At 38.8% G+C, this 21,642-nt stretch overlaps 1 protein-coding gene across 1 annotated transcript in view; it reads right to left on the bottom strand.

Moving 5' to 3' along the window:
• The window catches only part of LOC111668360 (protein diaphanous homolog 3-like), a 154,165-nt gene that overhangs the window by 87,751 nt on the left and 44,772 nt on the right, over positions 1–21,642 (bottom strand). Inside the window, exon 17 of the mRNA XM_087178787.1 lies at positions 21,457–21,571. Within this exon, the coding sequence (XP_087034913.1) occupies positions 21,457–21,571 (115 nt within the window). The remainder of the gene's footprint in view (positions 1–21,456; positions 21,572–21,642) is intronic.

Here is a 21,642-nt window from a genome sequence, read left to right on the forward strand (position 1 = left end):
CAATAGTATTTAGGTTACTGGTGAAGGCAAATCTGTTCTGGGTCACATGGAGCAAGGTAGGTGGGATTGTGTCAGTACTATTGGTAGATAGGAAAGGCATCATGCGATTTAGGATTATAAACAGCAAAACAACAAACCAATAGGAATACACACACAGATATGTGCACACTACACAACCCTCTTGAGCCACACTCACAAAAAGGAGTTCATGGTTGGTTTTAATTATTTAAAACACCAGATTAAGAGAACAAAATGTGCATCCCAGGAGTACGCTGGGTAATTGTCTGGTGCTGTAATTATGGTGTATGAGGAGAGAAGAAAGGGAGAGGAGAGGAGAGGAGAGGAGAGCATGGGATTTAATCCACTAGAAAGGTATTTCTACTTTTCCACCTGGGCTCGGTCTTCATTCAGGGATCCAGTTCTAGTTAGAAAGTGAGGTGGTATGCTGGGAGCTCCCACAGACAAGACTGTTAGCATTGTCCACAAACATGCACACCTGCGGTACAACCCACCACGCACAGAAATACACAAACACGGCCACACAGTGAGCTATCCTTGAACTTACGTGGCTCCTCTGTTGGAACACTTTCCTCACAGTCTTTCAATATGTGAGAGAGGAGAAATGCAAAATACAGACGAGGAGGACAAATGAAATTTTTTTATCATGGGAGAGGGAGATGAGAAAGGAGGACAATTAATTACGTGAACATTAAACTAATTCAACTAACTATTAACCCTGTCCTGGTCCGCAGTTACAATTAACACACAGACACACCTTGTACATTTTCACTCTTGGTCAAGATCAGAGCAGAAATAATTAGTCGTTATATGAGTCGGGCTATAGCAACTATTGTGATTCGATTAATCACTTTTCACTTAAAAATATCGATGTCATAGTAATCAAAGCAAAATCAAATCAAGCTTCATTGTCATTTCAACCATATTGTACATTGTCACACATATGACAGAATGAAAAGATGTTCCTCTAGGGCCAAAGTGCTGGACAATAAAATAATAAATATTTTTACTACACAAAGAAAAAAACAAGACAACTAACAAAAAAATTGTTGCTGTAAATACTACACATTATGACTAATAGATACATAGATACACATACTGTAGAAGTTTTATAGTAACAAAGTGGCCTGTGCCAGATAAAGTAATGATATTTTAAAGATATGCAATACAGTGAGTGAGTGGTTTGGATTGATCCAGGTCTACATAGCAACACTGACATGTTCAGTGTGTGTGTGTGTGTGTGTGTGTGTGTGTGTGTGTGTTTTAGACCTTTAGCAATATATGTCAACTTGGACTTTTCACAGTTTTTTGACATTTTGTAGAAATTAATTGTCAGATGTTTCTGTTTCCATTTTTTTGCTGTTGTTGTTGCAGCTTTGGTCACGATCCAAATGTTTCAAAAGATGTCAGGCTGGATTTTGGGCAAATGTTTATAAAAAGCAATTTACAACAAATTCAATGTAATGCAGCTATAAAAGAAATATCTTGGGTTTGAAGAAAGTGTTGATTATACTGTACATATGATGTGGTCATAACTGTCACGTTATAAATCTATTTTCTAACTTCTAGTGCTTGTTAACAGAAAACATGACGTTCAAGAGGTTAAATGATAGATACAAAACCATTCAAATTGCCAACTGAAAAAAAAACTAATTGACTGAAATGGGCATGAAGGATAGCAGCCACTACAACATCTGCTAACACACTCTATTTTCTACCACCTGCCAACTACTTCAGTAGACATGTGCAACAAGTAATGACGCGAGGCATTTCCTTTTAAGCAGGGTTTTCCCTGCATAAAGAATTGGGAGGCGGCCGCGTCAGTCAAATTTCGTGCCGCCTCCGCTTCCCGACAAAATTCTAGTACTTGTTTTCTCGGTACTCAGTGGATCTGACGTTTGTCACTGCAATTGCGGCTGTACGCCACTACGGCAATGCAGTGTCGCTGTATCTTAATCCGTGCAGTATGCAGAGCCATCCAAAATTGCGGAAGAAGAAGAAGAATACGAACGCGCTGGATTTTCTGCCGGCGACCTGATTTTGCGGCTCTGCGAACAGGTGAATGCCACCGGTTACCCCCACCCGGCCCGTACAGTACTTGATCTTCCCGTATTTGAAAATAAAATTATTTTAGTACTTGTATTCTCGGTACTTGGTGGATTTGAATCAATACGGGACGCAATTTGTCCCGTATTTTCGTTCATGTTATGTCCTCAAAGTGCTGTGAATAATGTAATGTCAAGTAAAACCAAACCGGTTGCCACGTTCTTTCACATAAAATGTGGCAACCCTACAAATGAATATTATCTCTTTTACATCCAAGCACACCCAGCTTGTTGAAAAGTTTCCTTTAAATTAACGTTACATCCCATCGTGTAAGGGTTTTTTTTTTTTTCGTACGGTAGTACGGCTTAGTACGACCCCCGCCTAGTTTTCTGCCAGGAAAAACCCTGTTATGTCTCTATGACAATATTTGCTTTTACAAGACTACAAAAACAAAGTAAAGTATGCTAAATTATAAGGCTGAATGAAATGTAAATCTGTCACTATTTCCTTTTAAAACCAGTGTAAAAAACTTATGGGAACGTAATTTTGAATTTGATGTAATTCGACATTTGAATGCAATATAATAAGCCAGTACTTGAAAGCCTCCAGCTTACTACATTAAGTTGTATTGATCTAGTCATCATAACTTATAGCCTCACAGAATCTAATTTATTTACACCAACACACACTAACTCTCTCTCTAACACACGCAAAAGCACATAGTACCAGAGTGTTTACCACTTCAGAACATATAAACATACCTGGCTTAGTCATTTAAACCATGAATTATCCTAACATAATACTGCAATGGGACACACGCACGCACACACGAACACACACACACAAAGCTGCCTCAGGTGTTATCAGTTAAATCAGCTAATTAGATTGCCCCCTTCCAGCATCACCCCTTCATCCGCTCTGGCCTTAAAACAGCTCTTCTTCAGGGAAGCCTGCTCATTATAAATCAGCCAATTAAAATGTCCCGCAGGGGGTCAGAGGTCACTGGTTAATCAATCAGACGGAGCAGTGACTGTTGTAGTTATCAGACTGCGCTATCACCCAGGAAGTGGTGAAGATAAGGATACACTTGTGAGTGCAGAGCAGTAGGGAGTCTGCATCCCATCACCAGTCAAGCAAAAGTAAGAAGGTAGCAAAGGACACAGCATAGGTGCGACTACAGTATATATTTTAGGCTCTAATGGTAATGTATAACATTAATTGGAGCTCAAAGATGACACACTCTCTGAAAAAAAAAAAAGAAAAAGATTGTGCCTGTTTAAAGAGGCAGAGAATCTTGAGAGTTAGCACGACAGAAAGTGACAAATGTTGCCATTGAATAAAACCAGTTAACGTCACAAGCTGAGATCAGATAACGCAGGAAGGGAAAGCAGGACTCGATCACAAGACGGCAGAGAGCAGTGCATTACAGACAGCATGAGTTGAAAGGCCTGTTCTGCCCTGCCACAGTACACACAGTGCTAGCCATCTTCTGTTTAAGCACTTCCGACTTAAGACCTCTTAATGGAGGCCTGTGATGAATGTCAACTTGATGGTGTGATTGTGGGAGGAGAGATAAGTATGAAAAATAGAGCGAAGAGGAAGGACTGTCTCAGTTTTCCTTTGCCCCCAGTGTAGTATACTTTGGGGAAAATACACAGTGAAAATAACAAAATAAATATGTCAATTTGTGTTCCAATCTTTTCTTGAATTAAAAAAAAAAATCATGGGGTCTTGGGTATTAAAGAGAGAAAAGTTTTATTCTTTTCTTGCGAAAAGAAAAAGAATGTTTAGGCACAGGGTCAGATGAGGCTACAAAGCCAAAATCTTAAAAGAGTTATCTACTTGTCTCACTTTTAATAATTCTACTGACTGGCTTTGATCGAATCTCTGCCACAGTTTAAAGGCAATTGACAAAAATATGACAATGTGTAACACTGCGCACACACACATGCTTCCCAAACAGCTGCACTTCCCACAAGACAGTATCAGTGAATTGTGCCGTCGAAGCACTAAAGGGAATGGCGGATGAAATAAAACTGCTGTGAAAGAGCATGACTGATGCTTTACATGACAGGCAAGCCTCAGAGACGCGCAAGTAACACCTCAACTCCCCCCACCCAAGCCCCTCTCACACACACGTACACGCATACGCACACACACACACCAAAAGCTGCTACTCCTCCATTGCCCTCTACACTCACACCAGCACATCATCTTATCAGAATGGAATTCTAATCAGAGAGAACAACTTACTGGAACACAACCCTCCTCTTTGCACGCACGCGCGCGCACACACACACACACACACACACACACACACACACACACACACACACACACACACACACACACAAAATGTCAAATGAAAAAAACATATACTTGATAATTAATACTAACATCTAAGAAGTTATCAAGTGAAGTAGGAACCTGACAGCAGTGAGAGAGACAGGCACGAGACACTATATGTGTGTGCTTATTAGGCCCGTCATTTTATCCAATATTTGTCCAACTATCTTATTTCCTGAGGAGATATCACACCCTCGAGTTGACTTTTCTCTTGATGAGGCTTCATTACTTATGGCATGTTACAGTGATACGATCATCTCTGCCTGAGAAAGCAGATATACAAGCACACAGCAAGGGGAAAGTTGACAGGGCAGCAGTCTTCAAAGGGTAATTAAATCACTGTGTTGTTTCCAATAGCCAATCAAGGCAGTGAAGCAGGTAAAGTTTAAATCACTGCTATTAGGGGAGTTTCTGTAGCAAGGATAATTCAGGGCTCCCGCAATTCAATGTGCAAACACCACACACATACATATATAATACACACACACACACACACACACACACACACACACCATTGCCTGAAGCAAAATCCACTATGAGACATCTGATGCACAGAAGGGGGGCTGTCTGCAGCAAGTGAAAAAATCCACCATTTCGACACATCTGTCAACTCTACAGTCAACAGAGAGGATATGAACAGTCAAACCAGCCGTGCGGTTTGACTGTTGACTCACTGTATGGTTCTGATCCAGCTAAGTCCTGAACTTGAGTCAGCCTGACAGAGAGCACAAGAGACATCGAGTACGTCCAGTAGCTACGTGGACTATCCACACCTGCCCTCACCTTTGCCTCTCTGCTTCATCAATGCACACACTCCACCATCCTGACTAACGCTGACATGACAGCTTGACTAGTCTGTTTGCACACTGACTACCCCCCCACCCCCCACCGGAGTTGCATGTGTGAGTACCAGTGTGAGAGGGAGAGAGAGAGAGAGAGAGAGAGAGAGAGAGAGATCAGAGTAATAAAGTGAGGAGCTGTGTAGTGAGTGAGCTAATCAAAGTGAACCATGCAGGGGCCACCTCTCTCTGTGATCCAGACTAGATGACCCAGGGCCATAATTAGTCTGAGACTTTCATTCTGATAGCAGCAAATTAACAGACTTCATTAGGCTTTTTCTCTCTTCTCCTCTCCTCCTCTAGTCCTGCTATACCAAAATCATGTCTAAGTCGAAACCACTAAAATCACTCCGGCATGAAGCATCAGCGCCTACAAGTCAATTGCGCTTCACAAAGAAACTCATATGCTCTCTCTCTCTGTAGCGAAGGTAAATATACACATTTAAAAATAAAGTCACAAATCTGGACTAGAATTAAATACGCTACATCAAAAGATTCATAATTATTGAGAAGCCTCTGTTAATCATTGTGTACTGGCCTGTGGGGATGAAGTTTACCAACACCTCTATTCTCAGTGGAGTAGTGCCCCCTAAAGGCCTCTTGAAGATCTACCAATGGTCTGATGGGTATGGGTGTGTGTGGATGGGTGTGTGTGTGTGTGTGTGTGTGTGTATCTGTGCTAAAATGAGTATTTTCTGACTCGTCTGTCATATCAGGTATGAAGCGTTATTATCTCCATTTCATTTCACTATGTGACAGCACCAGTCCGATCTGAACAGTTGTTAAGCCCACCCTAACATTTTCCAAGTCATTCAATGGATTGATGACAGCCTAAATCATTCATCTCTAAAGTCATTTGCCATTTTTCCATTTTTTTTCTCCCTGTGCCTTTGCAAACATCTCTCCGCCCATCCCTCTACCACTTCCCCTTCCCTTCATACACAAACGTACATGTGTGGATGAAAAATCACAGCAGAAAAATAAAGTCGCGAAAGCAAATATGTTTTTAACGAGCAAGCCCATTACTTTGGTGATATGAGAACATAAAAATACAAATTGGGAATAAATTGAGGTGCTGATGCTTGAGAAACTGAGGCAGACAAAAAAAAAAAGGGAGAAACAAAAGGGGAGAAAAGGAAAGCAGACATAGGAAGGTAAACCACACACAAAAAGATGTAAAAGGAAGCAAAGAGCCAGTGACCACAATGAGTGCGTGTTTGTGGCAAGCATGTGATATGTGACATTCTCAAGCATTTCCATACACCATCACAGGTCAAGGTAATACGTGCGTTGGTGATTGCTTAAAGTAAAAGTACTGCACAAGAGGAGCCAATTAACTGTAATACATCAGCCATTTTCTATCCAGAATATGGTTGTATTATGGGCAGATTTCTAAATATATATGAAAATAGCAGGCTGCATATTGTAAGAAAGAAAAAAATGTAGCCATCTGCTCACTGTGTGTATTATGTGATCAGACCTTCCCTTTCAACAACAATGAAAAGAGTCTTTAATGATTATGCATTTGATGAGATCTCTCATAATGGCACAAATTTTCTACAGCCACATGAACAGTCATTATAGAAAAGCAGCAAAAGCATAAAGAGGGTGGGGGGTGTGGGGTGTGTGTGTGTGTGTGTGTGTGTGTGTGTGTGTGTGTGAACACAGGAAAGAAAGTCCATTTGATGTGGATAGATATAGTATGTACCAGTGGAGAGAAATACTAACTACTAGCCAGCATGAGATGGACATCCTGCAGCTATGCTCAGATACTCCAAGTGGTTCAAAACAAACTATATTTAAAGCTCTTGAAAACATTTCTAGTGACAACTCCTACCCTCAGTAAATGCAACTGGACTCCACGCACCTTTGAAGGTAACCCATGCATTACATACATTTTATTTTTACCCTAATACAGCTGATATGAGTGTACTTTAAGTCTTGAGCTCTAGACAACTGAACGTATAAATGAAAATACATATTAAAAAAAAAAAACATTGACTATAAGTTCCATAAATTTGAGATACTTGACTTTTTTAGCCTCCTTCAGACATTTAATTTTAAAAAATACCACCTACTACTCTCTCTTTTTTTTATCCCTTCATCCCCACCTCCTCTAGTCCTTGATCTCTTCATAATTCCTCTATGATGGTGTCCACCAACCTCCTCAGCTCCTTTTGTCTCATTGTAATTTGAAAGCCAACCAAGTTCTCTGCACAGCAGACCACAAAAGCTAATGCTGTTCAAAGAAATACACCCACCTTGCATACAAGAGACTTATTAACTAACACTATATGGATATGTTAAGTGTCTCCAATTTAGAGGTAGTCTGAGGGTTATTGTAGTGAAGATTGACAGACTAGAAGCATGGTTTTGAATGATCATCACTGTTTAATGTGTCAGCTCCGTCTGAGTTTGACAAGTCACGGCAAGCTGTCAGCTCTGACCGTGGTCTTTACCTCCACAGAAGAGCCCTCCTTTAATCATGTGCACTCCTAAGCCACTCAACCACCCATACGAGCTTAACCCCTCCCACACACAACCATCATTTCCATCAAGAAGTCCCCCAAATATGCTTGTGCAAACTGACGAAACCCACACAAACATGCTTCTTTCCCAGGCCATTATAATCATATGGAAATAGGCTGTCTAATTATGTCTTCCAGCATGCCAGCAGTGGGAAGAGAGCTTGTCTTTCCCCAACTTTCTCTTTAACAGGCTACATTGATCTGACCTCCACTGAGAGCAAAGCCTTAATGCTATGGCAAGAAACATTAAAAAGACACAGTGACACTTGTGAGGCATCTTATCCAAGTTTGGAATACCCATACCCTCCCTTCTGACAATTTATTCATTAAAATGTAACTTCTTGTTTGTGACGCTTTCATGCTGAACTATGAAACACCACACCGAATAATGGTTGCCTGTGATTACCAACACTGATTCAAAACCCATGTATAATCAAAATCTATTAATAGACCTAATTTAGGTATATTTAAAGTTATTAACCTGTACAGTATAAAAAATGCTCATGAGAGCAATGAGGAAAACACCAACACTGATTACTACTAATCACCTTGAGGCGAAATTAGGATTATAATGTTTGCATAGATCAAACTAATGCAATATCACTACATGCAGCATATTAATTTATTTAGCAAATGGTCTAAAGATTTAAAGCAAACAATGTAAGGGCCACTTTTCACAGCTTCTATATCCCTCACCACACAAATGCCATGTGCCATGATTGCTTTGTAACTGCTTCCCCAGCACTACATTTTCACCCAGGCAGTGCACAGCTGTAGCAGAGAGATTCCATTACTGCTGCAGGTTACCCACTGTGCTCCTTTCTGTACACACAGTATCTTGCTCGCAGTTCTGTAATAATCAAATTTAGGGTATCCTTATCAAAAATTTCTGAATATGAAAAAAAATGTTTTGGCATCAGCCTACAAAATCCAGTCTTGGTCAGGCTCTAATAGCAAGGTAGTTATAATAAATATTAGGTATTAAGTGATTATTAACATTCATTATAGGAACATTACAGAGCTGGAAATGATAAACGCAATACTTGTTTATAGTGTCTCACTCCAGTGTACTGTTTTAATACACAAACTGAACAAGCATACATAGTTATTTTGTTGCGTGTAGTCTGTTTGTTTCTATAAAAATCTCCTCTTCACATTATTAATTATTTATCAGTTAATTTGGATCCCCATTAATGGTTACCTTTACATCCTCTGTGGACACGGTTTAAACAAGATTAGTTTAGCTAGGATAAGGCTGGACAACATCGTAGGCAATCTGCACTCTCCCTCGTGTCAGCTGGTTTCAGCTTTTTATGTGTTTGCGTCTATCCTACTCTTTGTGCTCATATATACAGCATCTTAATACCGCAAAATTCCGAATAAAGCTGCTCACATTTACATGTTTTTCTGTGGAACAAGTATGAAATAATGACTGACGCGCAGCCCATTAAGACTACATGTTAACCAGCAGTCTCTTACAAGCTATTTCCAAGCTCCTGCTCTGCTGCTAAAATATTGATGTCATAACCATGACATCATCTGAAAAACACACGAAACATATAAATTAAACACAAAGACTGTGCTGTGATTTCAGCTGTATTTACTTGTAAAATGATCACACAGCGAGAGAGTTAGAAGCGCATTCACATAAGCTGCTGTGCAGTCAGCACAGAGAGGTGTGACTGCGGAGGGAAATCCCAACCTCGCGCTCTTGAGGAAATATTGGCCACTCTCTTCTACGGAAAGTAGCAAGGGCACTAGGTGGTTTGTTTTAGAAAAAAGTCCATAAAGGTGTCTCAAAAGTCAGTTAATCTAGAAACAAAGGTGCTACGTTGCCAACACTGCTTGTTCGTGCTTAATCATTTTGAAAACTGATACGACCAACACTCAGCCAGCCAACCAGTCACAAGGAACTAACCTGACCATTTCATTTATGTATACACAAATACTGGATGAGAGTTCATGTCTGACTTCAGACACACTCCTGATAAATGTGCTCACAACCCAATCGTTAAGATCTTTCCATAAATAAAGTGAAAATTCCCATTAGTAAATCACAAAAAAAAAGAAAAGACAAGTTATAAACAAGTTGCTAAAGAAGCTATTCACATACTTTTTTTTTTTAATTATTCCTCAATTTTTAACACTTGTATTACTTTACATTGTTGAAGTGTTATAACTTTGGAGTAGAGGTAGGTTATTAGCAGATGCCTGTATCCTGGGGAGAAATGGCAAACTGATTTTGAGATCTTCGAGGGTTTCGTCTAATTGGATGTTATTTATTAGCCGAAAAGAAGTCTGAGGAAAGGGCAGCTCTCTTCATGTTGTTGCTCATTTTCCAGGCACTATGGCGATGAATCTGTCTCGCTGCCCTCTCTTGATGAACAGAGTGAGGTGGAAAGAAATAGCTGGTTTATTCCGGATGTCAATTAAGATAACTCTGCTTAGACCATGAATGCCGGTATGACAAAATATATCCATACAGTAGCATGTAAGTATGACATATAACACATTCATCTCCACATATGGAAAAAAATCTTTTAATGGTACAATAAAAATAAAAAATGTATCCTTACGCCAGTAAAAACCTTAAGGAGAGAAGATTTAATGGATCAATGTTTTCACAAAAAAAAATTGTTTATAGACTTCTCTTTATCCAAAATGAGGTTGTAAGGAAAGATGTTGTATGATGTACAGATTATAAAGCCATTTAAGGCAAATTTGAAATTGTGAATTTAGGGTTAGTATAGTAACATATTATATGGCTTGACTTAAACCATTTCACACTTTAGGGGAAAGAGCTAGTGTTCTTTTTAAATGATTAACACTGGACAAGGAAAAGGAGGAGGAAGTACTGTGCTGAAGATAAATGTATGATGAAAAAAAAAAATGAATGAACTGAGGTTCTCTTGTTTATATAGAAAGTATACAAATGTATGGCAACTACACCTGCAGCAAACATCTCATCTGTCTGACTATCCATCCATCCATCTAAAGTCCATGAAGTGGTATAGGAAACAGGAGTCAATGAAGATGGAGTATGGTAGCCAATATGAGCCACTACACATAAATATGTGGTGCTGTCACCAGGTATTAAAGCCCTAAAACTTTTATATCCATGTCCAGTCACAAGTATCTCACAAATTTTCTCTCACCTTACCCAAAACTCTCCACTAACACCCCGTAATATCCCCATAAACATGATTGCATTGTGAAGTATATGTTACTAATTGTATGTGTAGTCAAAGTCTATAGCTTATCATGTACCACAAACAGCCCCATAAATCAGCTCCATCCCGTTTCACAGAGAGCTGCATTATTATTTCTTTTTATGATCCAGAACAAAAACCAAACAAAGAGAGGCAAAAGGTGAGAGAGGCTACACTCTCCTTGTTTGTTTCAACTGGTGTCCCACTGTCCCTTAATGTTAAACTCACCGTTGGTAGAACTAAATAAATACAAAAGACCAGATGAGACATGAGTAGTACAGTAAGAAAAAGGGAGAGGTTCCACTCATCCCTCAATTCCCACCTGCCAGTGTCTCTAAAACATTCTGTGATTTTCACCCTCTCTTTGTGCTTACACCCACAGGAAAGTCCTGCTATACATGTTTTATCTCCAGCTATTGACACTGATGATCTCAAAGAGCTTCTCTGGAGACTATCTGTGAAATCACAGAAACTGCGCAAAGTTCTGAGAGCTGTCAGCATTCCTCTGGGTGTCCACTCACTACATTTGCTTGTTTGTTACTCACTTTTTTCTCATATCTGTTCCACTAAGAGGAGAGGCTGAGTGAAAGAAGCAGTGTCTCTTTTCCTCCCTTTGCGTTTTCAAATGTTAGTGATTAAAACTGTATGGAGAAACAATTATACCTATGCTATTATAGTTAATTACACTGTATTACTGTGACTCTACAGCCATTTCAAAAGGGACAATAAAATCCAAAAAGTGTCAGTTTAGACTGATGGAAAGTCTAAATAATACAGTCGAAGTCTAGAATAATCAGTACATTAATGAATGAGGTATGAAGTTACACAAAATATGACTCACTAACTCTCACTGTCCACACCACCAGGTCGGTAAGGGCATATCAACTACATGCAAATGTAAATGTAAACAAAGGAAACAAAGTGGTAACACAATAACTCTGCAGGTGCAACACAGTCTCATATGGACCTCTAATATTCCTCCTCAAGTTTATAGCTAACAGGATGAAAGGCCCTGCTAGACTGAAACAGTGCAAGCAGTAGAGGTTATCGCACCGCACCACAAAACATGCAGAGAGAAGGGAATTGAATCAATGCGCTTAGTGGTCAAGAACTATATACTCCAGTCTAATATTTCAGCCAGGTCAGGCTGAGGGTACATTTTCATATGCATAGGCTGAGAGGAATTAAGACAAATACGGTAATTGAATTGCAGCCAATGTCTGTTAATGTTGAGTATTTTCTGTTTGTTGTCTAAAATGTACTTGCTTTTTTTCCATCCAAGCAGTTGCCAAAGATGGAGGTGGATGTTTCAAAATGTACAACAATAGAATCAACAATACAATGTGCGCCTTCAGGTCTTAATCAGCATTCATGTTATTAAGATTTATAAGACTCTCCTGACTCCCTAACTGTGTAATTGTCAGGTTCACTCATGGGATAGATGTTAGGAGACTGAAAAACCTTTAAACAGGAGAATTATTGCCCTCAAATATCAGCAGCTCGCTTATGGAAATTATTTCAGATAAAATATCAAAACAGGTCACACTTCCTTACTAGCTCTTATAGTTATTCCCAACTCATCTGCAGATTAACATCTCACAAAATCTGACATTATAATCTCTGAACTGAGTGGACACAGCTAAAACTGGTACTGTAAATTGAGAGGAGAGGCAACGAATGGGTGAAAGCAAAAAAAAAAAAAAAAGAACTACTAACCTTTGGTTTCTGTTCCAGCACAAACATGAAGGCAGATCATGCAGCGAAGCAGAAGTTGCAAGAAGAGAATAAATAAAAAGCAGGCGGAGACAGGAAGAGAAAGAAAGACAGAGAAAACAGGAGAGAGAAGAAAAGCTGGTTAGTGATGTTTGAAGTTAGCATTATTTCAGACATTTTATTGTCAGCAGAGAGACAACAGGAAGCATGGCACCGAATATAAAGTGTTGTTACAGTCCACCGACAGGGATTTTGTATGCATTCACAGAAAGAAAGTATCAGTATCATTGTTATGAACTTGGACAGTTTAGTTTCAGTCTATATTTCTTCACAATAATGGACTTGTCAAATGTAGAAACAGAGCAGGGTTCCAATTTCTCGTAATCACAGAGAATTACACAACATCAAGATTCTGTCAATTCATGGAGAGGCTTAATGTTCTAGCAGTGATGAGTGATTTGAGTCACCAGAGGCATTAAAAGTCAATGATGTATGTCTCATAATCTCATCAGACATTACAGGTCAGAGCCTTGGTTCTCTCATTGCATGCATTAACATTCTAACTTCCCAAGGTACAAATCTTCATCTGTCACATTTTTAATACATGTGGATGCTTTTTGATGCACATTCTGCAGCAAAAACACGTGGATTTCACTTGTCATGTGTAGAAGAGGATTTGAAAGATTTAAATGAAGAATCTGAAGACTGTACATTTTGAATTGAGCTTGTGAGAGGAAAAAAAAAAAACCTTACACAAGCTTGAAACACAAAACACAATTTTCTCAGTGACTTCAAATTCTTTGATGCGTGTGTGAATATTTTCTTAAAAAGTACATTTCACTGCCCAGGTCCTCATGTGTTTTTCAACAGGAATGCTTCCATAAAACAGAACACAACTCCCATTTGGGATGTCTGCAGTCATGAAACTTAAGACATCTCCATAAAAATGCAGATTTTTTACAGTCACTTCACTGCTACTTACTACACGGGTCAGAAGACAAATTGCTACAATGAATTACAATAGTGCTACAGCTTATATCACTTTCGCTTCTCTCTCTTTTGAAGTTCCTTGATGAAGCTCTGAGAAGAAGGACTCCTCTCTACCCTTATGGGCTCCACCCTCATCATATAAGACACTAACCACAAAGACTGCAATTAAAGCCCTCAGATGCCAAGGGAACAGATTAAAGCTCAGAGTTCAGAGGGAGACAGTCTAGCATCATTAGCTATGCTTAACATATAATCTGTGATTAATAATCACAATGAGATAACCCTCACTCGTGGATCTAATGATTAACTTTCTTTCACCCCTCACTATTCATATTCAACCTCAAAGTGTATGTGAATGACTTCTGTCATACAGCACCTCCTCTTTTCTCAAACTATATAATCAGTGATCAAAGAACAAGGCACAACTTTGTCACAACTTTTTCACAGCAAAGGAAAAAGATCTGTGAGCAGTGAGTTTTGTAGGTAGACAGGGAAAATTTAGCATAGCATATGTTGTTTCTTTTTTTTGCTTTTTTTTTTTAAACACATCTACATTGTAAACATTTGCTATCTGAAACTTAAAATAACTTGAAACTTGAAAAAAAAAATGCTATTATGTAAGCTATTCTAAATAAAAATATGAACACAGCTGCAGACTCAAAGTGTGTGTGTTACTTAAATGCAAGCTGTCAACACAGAATACTTCAGTGTTTCCATAATGGTGAATATATCATTGGATATAATACTTTTACAACATTTTGGAAGAAAAACCCTTTCCTTATTTGTGATATTTCTTTGTCCTAACACAATTGATATCTGATAGCACTGAAATAAATTATTAGGAAAGAAAATATCATGGTCCACAAACTGTCAATGCAGCAGCTCGTGAAACAGCATCTTACAATCTGTGTATAAAAGTATAAACTTATACAGTATACCACATGTACGGCGTAAATAGGGTTACTTATTCATATATTTCTTTTAAGTATGTTTTGGGGCATCTACATGCTTTTATTTTTGACAGGAGAGAGATGACATGAAATGAGGGAAAGAGTGATGCAACGTGAGATCACACCAGTCTGACTCAAACCAGGCACGCTGCTGTTCACGGCTGGTGTCTTAACCTCTAAGCTACAGTGAGCCCTTTGTGTGAATCTGAGAATTAAGAGTCAGTTACACTGCTGTAAAAGTTTGTATACCTCTAGGTTTTTCCCCAGTTTTTCATACCTACTGCATGTCAAAAGATACAGCATTTGCATGTGAATGTGAGACAGACAGGAGCAATTCTATTCAATGTATTCTGTTGTAGTCATTTTGCACTAAACAGCTATTTATGTAAAAGTTTACAAGTCACATTATCTATGTTTATGGAAAAATTGCCACAGAGATGATATGAGATTTAATCTGTATGAAATAAACTAATATAACCTTTCAGTTGTATACTATAGGAAGATGATAACATCTCAGGAAGCCAGTAGGAGGAAATGGGACTGCGTGCCTGGAGTTGCAATGGCCTGAACTGACCAGGCCCTCACACACAGAGTAGAGAAAAAGAGGGAGGGAAATATTAAAGACTGTGGAATGAGGTCAAAAGAAGTACGAAATATGTATGTGTGCGCATGTGTTGGGAGGTGCTAGGCTATAGAAAGGGAAGTTATTTAATGGCTAGACCGGGGGATATTATAATAAACATAGGTATTAATGTTTATCAAGAAACTGGACATGAGCAGCATTGAGGCAAATCTTACATTTTAAGCTCTACAGCCGCTGCCTTGGTAAGTGCCTTAAAATTGCCCGAATGGTCCAAAGACCCCTATATTCAAGGAGCAAAAGCAGCGGCGGCACCATCAACAGTGGTACTAGTGGCTATATTAATCCTACTTTCTTTCCCTCGGGAATTTAAATTCTCTGACTACCTCTTGAGAAAAAAAGTAATTTCCAAAACTATTCCTTCCAGTTTGCCTGAAACGGCTCATCTCAAAAGGTTGGCTGGCTGAGTTTCTGACATTCCCTCCACAATACACAGACTCACTCCAAACCTCCCATTTCCCATGCTTTTGAAAAGTTGATGGGAAGTTTTACTATTTTGTGAATACAAGTGGAGACAGACACTTGTCTACAGCAGTTTTATCTTACACAAAGCAAGCCCCTGTCCCCTTCCATGCATTCACTCTTGCAGAGCAGCAGCTGTGTTAAGAGACAGCAGGCAAGGAAGGAGAAGTCGAAAGTGATACAAAAGAACACCAGGGATAGAGTTGGCTTTCCTGTCTTAGCATCCAGGAGAGTGGATGTCCAACCAAAGTCCGACGAAACCTGGCAGGACCCGAAGGAGGAAAAAAAAATTATAGCCTTTTGACGGTCATTTACAAGGTGCCCACACGTGTAATCAGGGTAAACAAGCTGTGAGTGACATACAAACTCAGCGCTTCAGTTTCTGTAACTGTGTCGGGTTCAAACTTAAAAAACTGAATGCCTGTCGGGTTCAGGTTCCAGCTCAGGGGAACCTCAAAGCAAATTCACACTAAATCTTGTATCGCGGAAAAGCATCATTGCACTGAATATTGTATGAATAATCATACAGTATAATAATATCATGATACATCTCTATCATGAATTCAGAGTTCTGCCTTAGCATCCAAAATCATTCTCTACAGCTCTATAAGCTTGAGATAATTATTAGTTACAAAGAATAGAAACTAAATTTGACAAGAAGTAGTAACAAATGATTGTGTTTTTCTGGAATAAATGAATAAAGTCTGTGTGATCCCAAGTTAAATTTGTTTGTGTGTACATGCACGCAGGTGTTAATGAGAAGAGCCGAGACAACCTGTATAAACACAGGATGGGTGTCATAATTAACAACATAAGAAAAGAGTCTTTCTTTCAAATGAGTGAGGAAATGGGAAATCAACATTTTCCTGCAGCAACATTCAATCTTATCTGACCACCACCATTGATTTACTGTGGCAGGTTACAATCAGTCTTCAGTAATATTCCTCATCATTCCTGCAGTGTTTTTTCTTGCAGCAAATGTACTAAAGCAGCTTTGTATATCAGTGCTTGACGTGTATGGGAGCAAAAGGCACTTGATTAAGTGACATCTTGATTTCACAACGGTTTTGAAAAGTCTCTGTAAGCCTGAATTTTTGTCTAGATACAGTAATATCCAGCACTACTAGACACTGCATAATTGTCTATAGATATATTTCAAAGTGTACTAAATTGCTCAATAAACTAAAATTATGGGTGCTCCCATCAGTCTTAGCCTAGTGACCTGTGCAGTCTCTAAGTTAAGTGGCAACAGTTGCAGAGGTCCAAAAAAAAAAAAAAAAAAATCCAACAGTGCAACTACAGGATTCGCTACTAAAACAATCCATCTAACTGAGTCTAATTAGTTTTATTGAAATCTAACTAAAATGTGAGCTGCATAAAAATATTCTTTCATAGTAACCTGGAGAAATATTATTGGAATTTTAATGGTTAACATCAAACCAGATGCTAAATGTGCAGGCATCTGCGGTAATATTCTTTTTAAGACTTCACATTAAATGACTATTTTGCCAAGTATGTTTACAGAGCATGGTTACGTTTAAAACATGTTTGTACCATCCAAGTCATATTTGTTTCCTGTTTTACACTATGTGTGTTATGTAACATGTTTTCATTATTTGTTTGTTTTTATTACATTAATTATTCAACCATAACCCTAACCCTATGTTTTAAAACCGACAACTTACTGTATGACATTCCATCTATTTGTCTACTATCTGGCAAGTAATGAAAACACTGCCTTGGCTAATGCACACAGTTATTGGAGACATCAAGATTTCAGCATAGTTGACATTCTCTTCTAGACTAATTAGGCTGTTTCCTTGAAAGGATGTAGAGGCGTTTGATATTTATCTGTAAGGTTGAGGCGTAAGAAGCTACGCACATCACTAATGAGTCCAAACACAGAATATACAGTGACTAGAATAATTTGAGGTGTAATCAACCTCGGAAGTTATCGCATTTGGTTATAAAAGAGCCGATATGTGGGGCTGCAAAGAGAAATAGGGGATAAGTATACAACCTGTGAAGGATTGTTCTTGTTAAGAGTAAATGGCTTTGGAGAGCGTTGATACCCTGTTTACACCTGGTATCAAAATGCGTCTTGGGTGATCCAAACACAAGTGGACAGCTGACACACTTCGCTGTTTACACCTGTGTCAATCATGCATCTCAAAAGTGTCCAGCTGACCAAAATTCAGATTTAGTTACTGCCTACGTCACTTCCATCTGCATAAACGGCCTGGTTACGATGGCAGTCCTCTAGAGATTTGGCATCTGGTTTCACTTGAACTCCAATCACGTACATCAGTGGTCCTCTCCATTTTTTTCAAGGGTTGGCGCACTTTCATCAAAACAACCACCACATCCTGCACTGATGACATATTTTCCTGTAACATCCTTGTTGGGACACATCAGGATGCATTAGCGCTAACCCTGAAAAAAGATATGTGGTACGGTAAGTGGTTTGAGTGATCCAATCGCAATGCGTCTTGGTGGTGGTTGTCCACTTGTGGTTTGATCACCCAATACGCATATTAATGCCAGGTGCAGACAGATCTTAGTTGACCCTGGTTGCTTAACAGAAATAAGTCCACAGTTCCGTAGCCTGAAGAAAAAATACAAAGACTCATTAACTCTCAAGTGCTGAATACACTGGCACTGCTATGGGTTGTGTTAAGTAGGAAAAAAAAGATCTAATATAAGCTGAACTAGGAAATTTTAAATACAACTGCTCTGTATGCATTAAGATGATACATAGGTTGTGAGGACTTGGAACACGATTACTTTCAAGTCAAAAACAACCAAAAACAGGAGGACAGATAGGAAATTTAAAGTCAAATATAAAGAAGAGAAAGACTCTTAGTCTGAGCTATTTTTTTTTTTATCTGATCGTTTTTTTGTCTGATGGGTCATTTTGGCCGAGTCAATAAAAGGAACTGATCTTGAGTTATAACCCGAAAGTTTTGGAAGGAAAATTATGAGGTAAATAAGTACTGGAGCCAGACCGATTTATTGGCTGGATGATTTTATCGGCCAATATTGGCCTATCACAGATATATCTGTATCGGCGCATATATTTTATATTTATTGTCAAACTGTAAAATATCCTGCTCTCATTACATTACATATCAGTCGGCCTCTAATAAGTACCTTGCAAAATAGTTTGTCAAAAAAAAAAAGATACCCTGTGTGGAGGTAATGTGAGAATACTGTGAATATTGGAATGCAAAAACTGAAATGCTTCACATCATGATAAATCAACATAAACAAGTAAAAATAATTTATGAAGTCTTTTCTAGATTGCTTCTTCTTACTGCCTCAAACAACTCACCATCCAACATATCGCCTGTGCTTAATGCTACTCTGCAATTGGTCAATTAGATTGAAACCATAATCCTTATAAACATTACAGAACGTTGTCTTCTTACTGTTTCATTCCTAATTGAAAGCTTCTATTCATTTATGTTGTTTAGGACAGGACATGTGTAACAGAGGTTTACAGCTAATGAGCAGAGACTTGAGAGAAGAGCACAGAAATCAACTCATATTGTTCCTTATGGTCTTATTCAATTTTGTCTGCTCTGACCTGCTCGCTAAAAAGTAAAATCACCCATTTATCGCAATTTGCTCACTGAGGAGATGTTTTCAAGTGGCATTGACCCCCTGCCAAAAACCACTCTGAACAGATAAACAAAGGAGCTATAACAGATATTTCCACTGCGAATATAATGTCTCCTTAGTCAAAATAAATATGCGTTTCATTCTCACAAATACAGTAATATAAATTCTGGTTGAATGTGTAGTTCCTCTTAATGCTGTGAATAATAATAAAAAACAATCACTATATTTTTTTTTTACATTATTAACATGCGGTCTGCAAAAACAGTGATGTTCTCAAAACAAACTGTTCCCAGTCCCCATCCATACTCAGCAGTTTGTGTACAGGATGTCAGGGACTCACTGAGAAACTACTGCACACATCACAAAACAATGAGGAAGTTTGAAGGGATAAAAATTAATATTTAATGAGAAAAACTGAGTGAATACTGTTTCATACTGTGTCCTTTTTAATGTTTAATGATGATCCAGATGCTGCTGCTCTTAAGTGAGATGAAACATGATGCTACATGGCTGTGTTAATAAGAAGACAAACCCACATGCACATACGCATACACGTACATTCACTGACACACAGCAGCAGTCGCAACTAGGTCTAACAGCTCAACCCACCAGTCATGCTGTTCCTACAACCTCCACTGGGATGGGAAGAAACAGCGAGAAAAACAACTGAGAGAATGGATTCAAAGAATGTGAAAGGCTTGATTTTAGTCAAATCTTTCATGCGTTTCTCGCCAAATCTAAAATGCATTACATATAAGCAGAAACAACCCGGCAGACGGCATACTGCAGAGCAGGAGCGCTTTTGCATGCCTCCTCATTTGATGAGAAGTGTGTTTCATGATTACTGTAAAATAAGATGCAGTGTGCGAACGTGTGGAAGCTCTGGGTCGTTACCCGAACAGAATACAATTGTGTGCTGGTGGACATCCTTCCTTTGCCCCTCTCCAGAGAACACCTGCTTGACTGTCTGTCTACCTGTTTGCCATTTAGATCTGCCTCCATTATTCAACACCTTGACAGTAGAGAACAAGGGTGCATTGGTGTGTAGGGGGGGCTTCTGTGTGGTTTGAGGGGATGAGAGCATAGAGTTGTGACAGGTAGATAACACCTGGATGAATAATTCAAATTGGTGTAAGCTAGCTGAGTCAGTGACAAGGCAAGAAAGAAAAAACAAGATGTGAATAAATCATCAGAGAAGGGACTAATAGACCAAGCACAGGAGAGGACCAGACTGATAACATCTCTTGCTGCCTCCTGCTGTACCTTTAATCATTCCAACAACTTGTACAAATTAATATTCTAGCTCTTACCAACCATACTAATGTGTGAGGATGGAACCGTATGGTGTCTCATCATGCAGCATTACCACCAGGAATAGTGTAAATAGCCCACCAAAATCTATAATAGCATGACAACCTTGGGGACTCGGATTCAGCAAGGACTGCTGACTACTAACTTATCTGTTAGAGACTGTACTAAAACTGCAAAAGAGGGAAAGGCATGAGATACGAGACAGTGAGATAGAGTTGAACATTATTCCAACATTACTTTTCATCATTTCTCCATATACCTGTATTTCGACTCAATTCATACAGTAGAAAAAAATTATGTCCATATTTCTCATGATTGACTGACTACATTTTTAAAGGATTGATCATGAGTTGTTCTTTCTAGCATGTAGTTTAAAATACTAGTAAAAAAAAAAAAAAACACCAACATTGACCACACTGAAATGCTCAGCCAAAGTCCCACATGAGACTGAAAGGTGCGAGAATTAGACAGGAGAGAAAGTAAAGTGAAGTGGCAAGAGTTGGTGCCGAGTAGAAATATACTGTGTGTGCAGAATAATCTATACAGGAATATATGTGATTGGACATGTCCTGAAGGAAGTTCTCTGTAAAACTAAAGTTCAATAAAACAAAGAAAAATTGATTATGTAAGTCACAAGTTAAATAATATATTAAGTACAAATGCTTGGTTGTGTGAAAACACCTGCCAGTTAATGACAACAAAGCTGTCTCACCATACAACTGCAGCAGTCAGTAAGATGGATGTTAAATAAGTAAGGATATAAAAATGTAGTGAGAGCCTGACCTGTTCTTTGTGAACCAAAAGTGAGAGCGACTCTGCTCAGTAAGTCTGGTTTTGCATATCGGTCCTCATCAGCCAGCACCCAGAAGCAGCTCTCTGACATTTCCTGGGGACGAATCTGAAAACCCACATTCACAGTTCAGCATATTTAGTTTACACAAGGTTGTGTATTTTACCAGTCACACAAGC

Source organism: Seriola lalandi, unplaced genomic scaffold (genome assembly GCF_002814215.2).
Source record: "Seriola lalandi dorsalis isolate HSWRI2012SDOR001 ecotype SW California unplaced genomic scaffold, Sedor1 jcf7180002054735, whole genome shotgun sequence".
In the NCBI taxonomy this organism is placed as follows: Eukaryota; Metazoa; Chordata; class Actinopteri; order Carangiformes; family Carangidae; genus Seriola; species Seriola lalandi.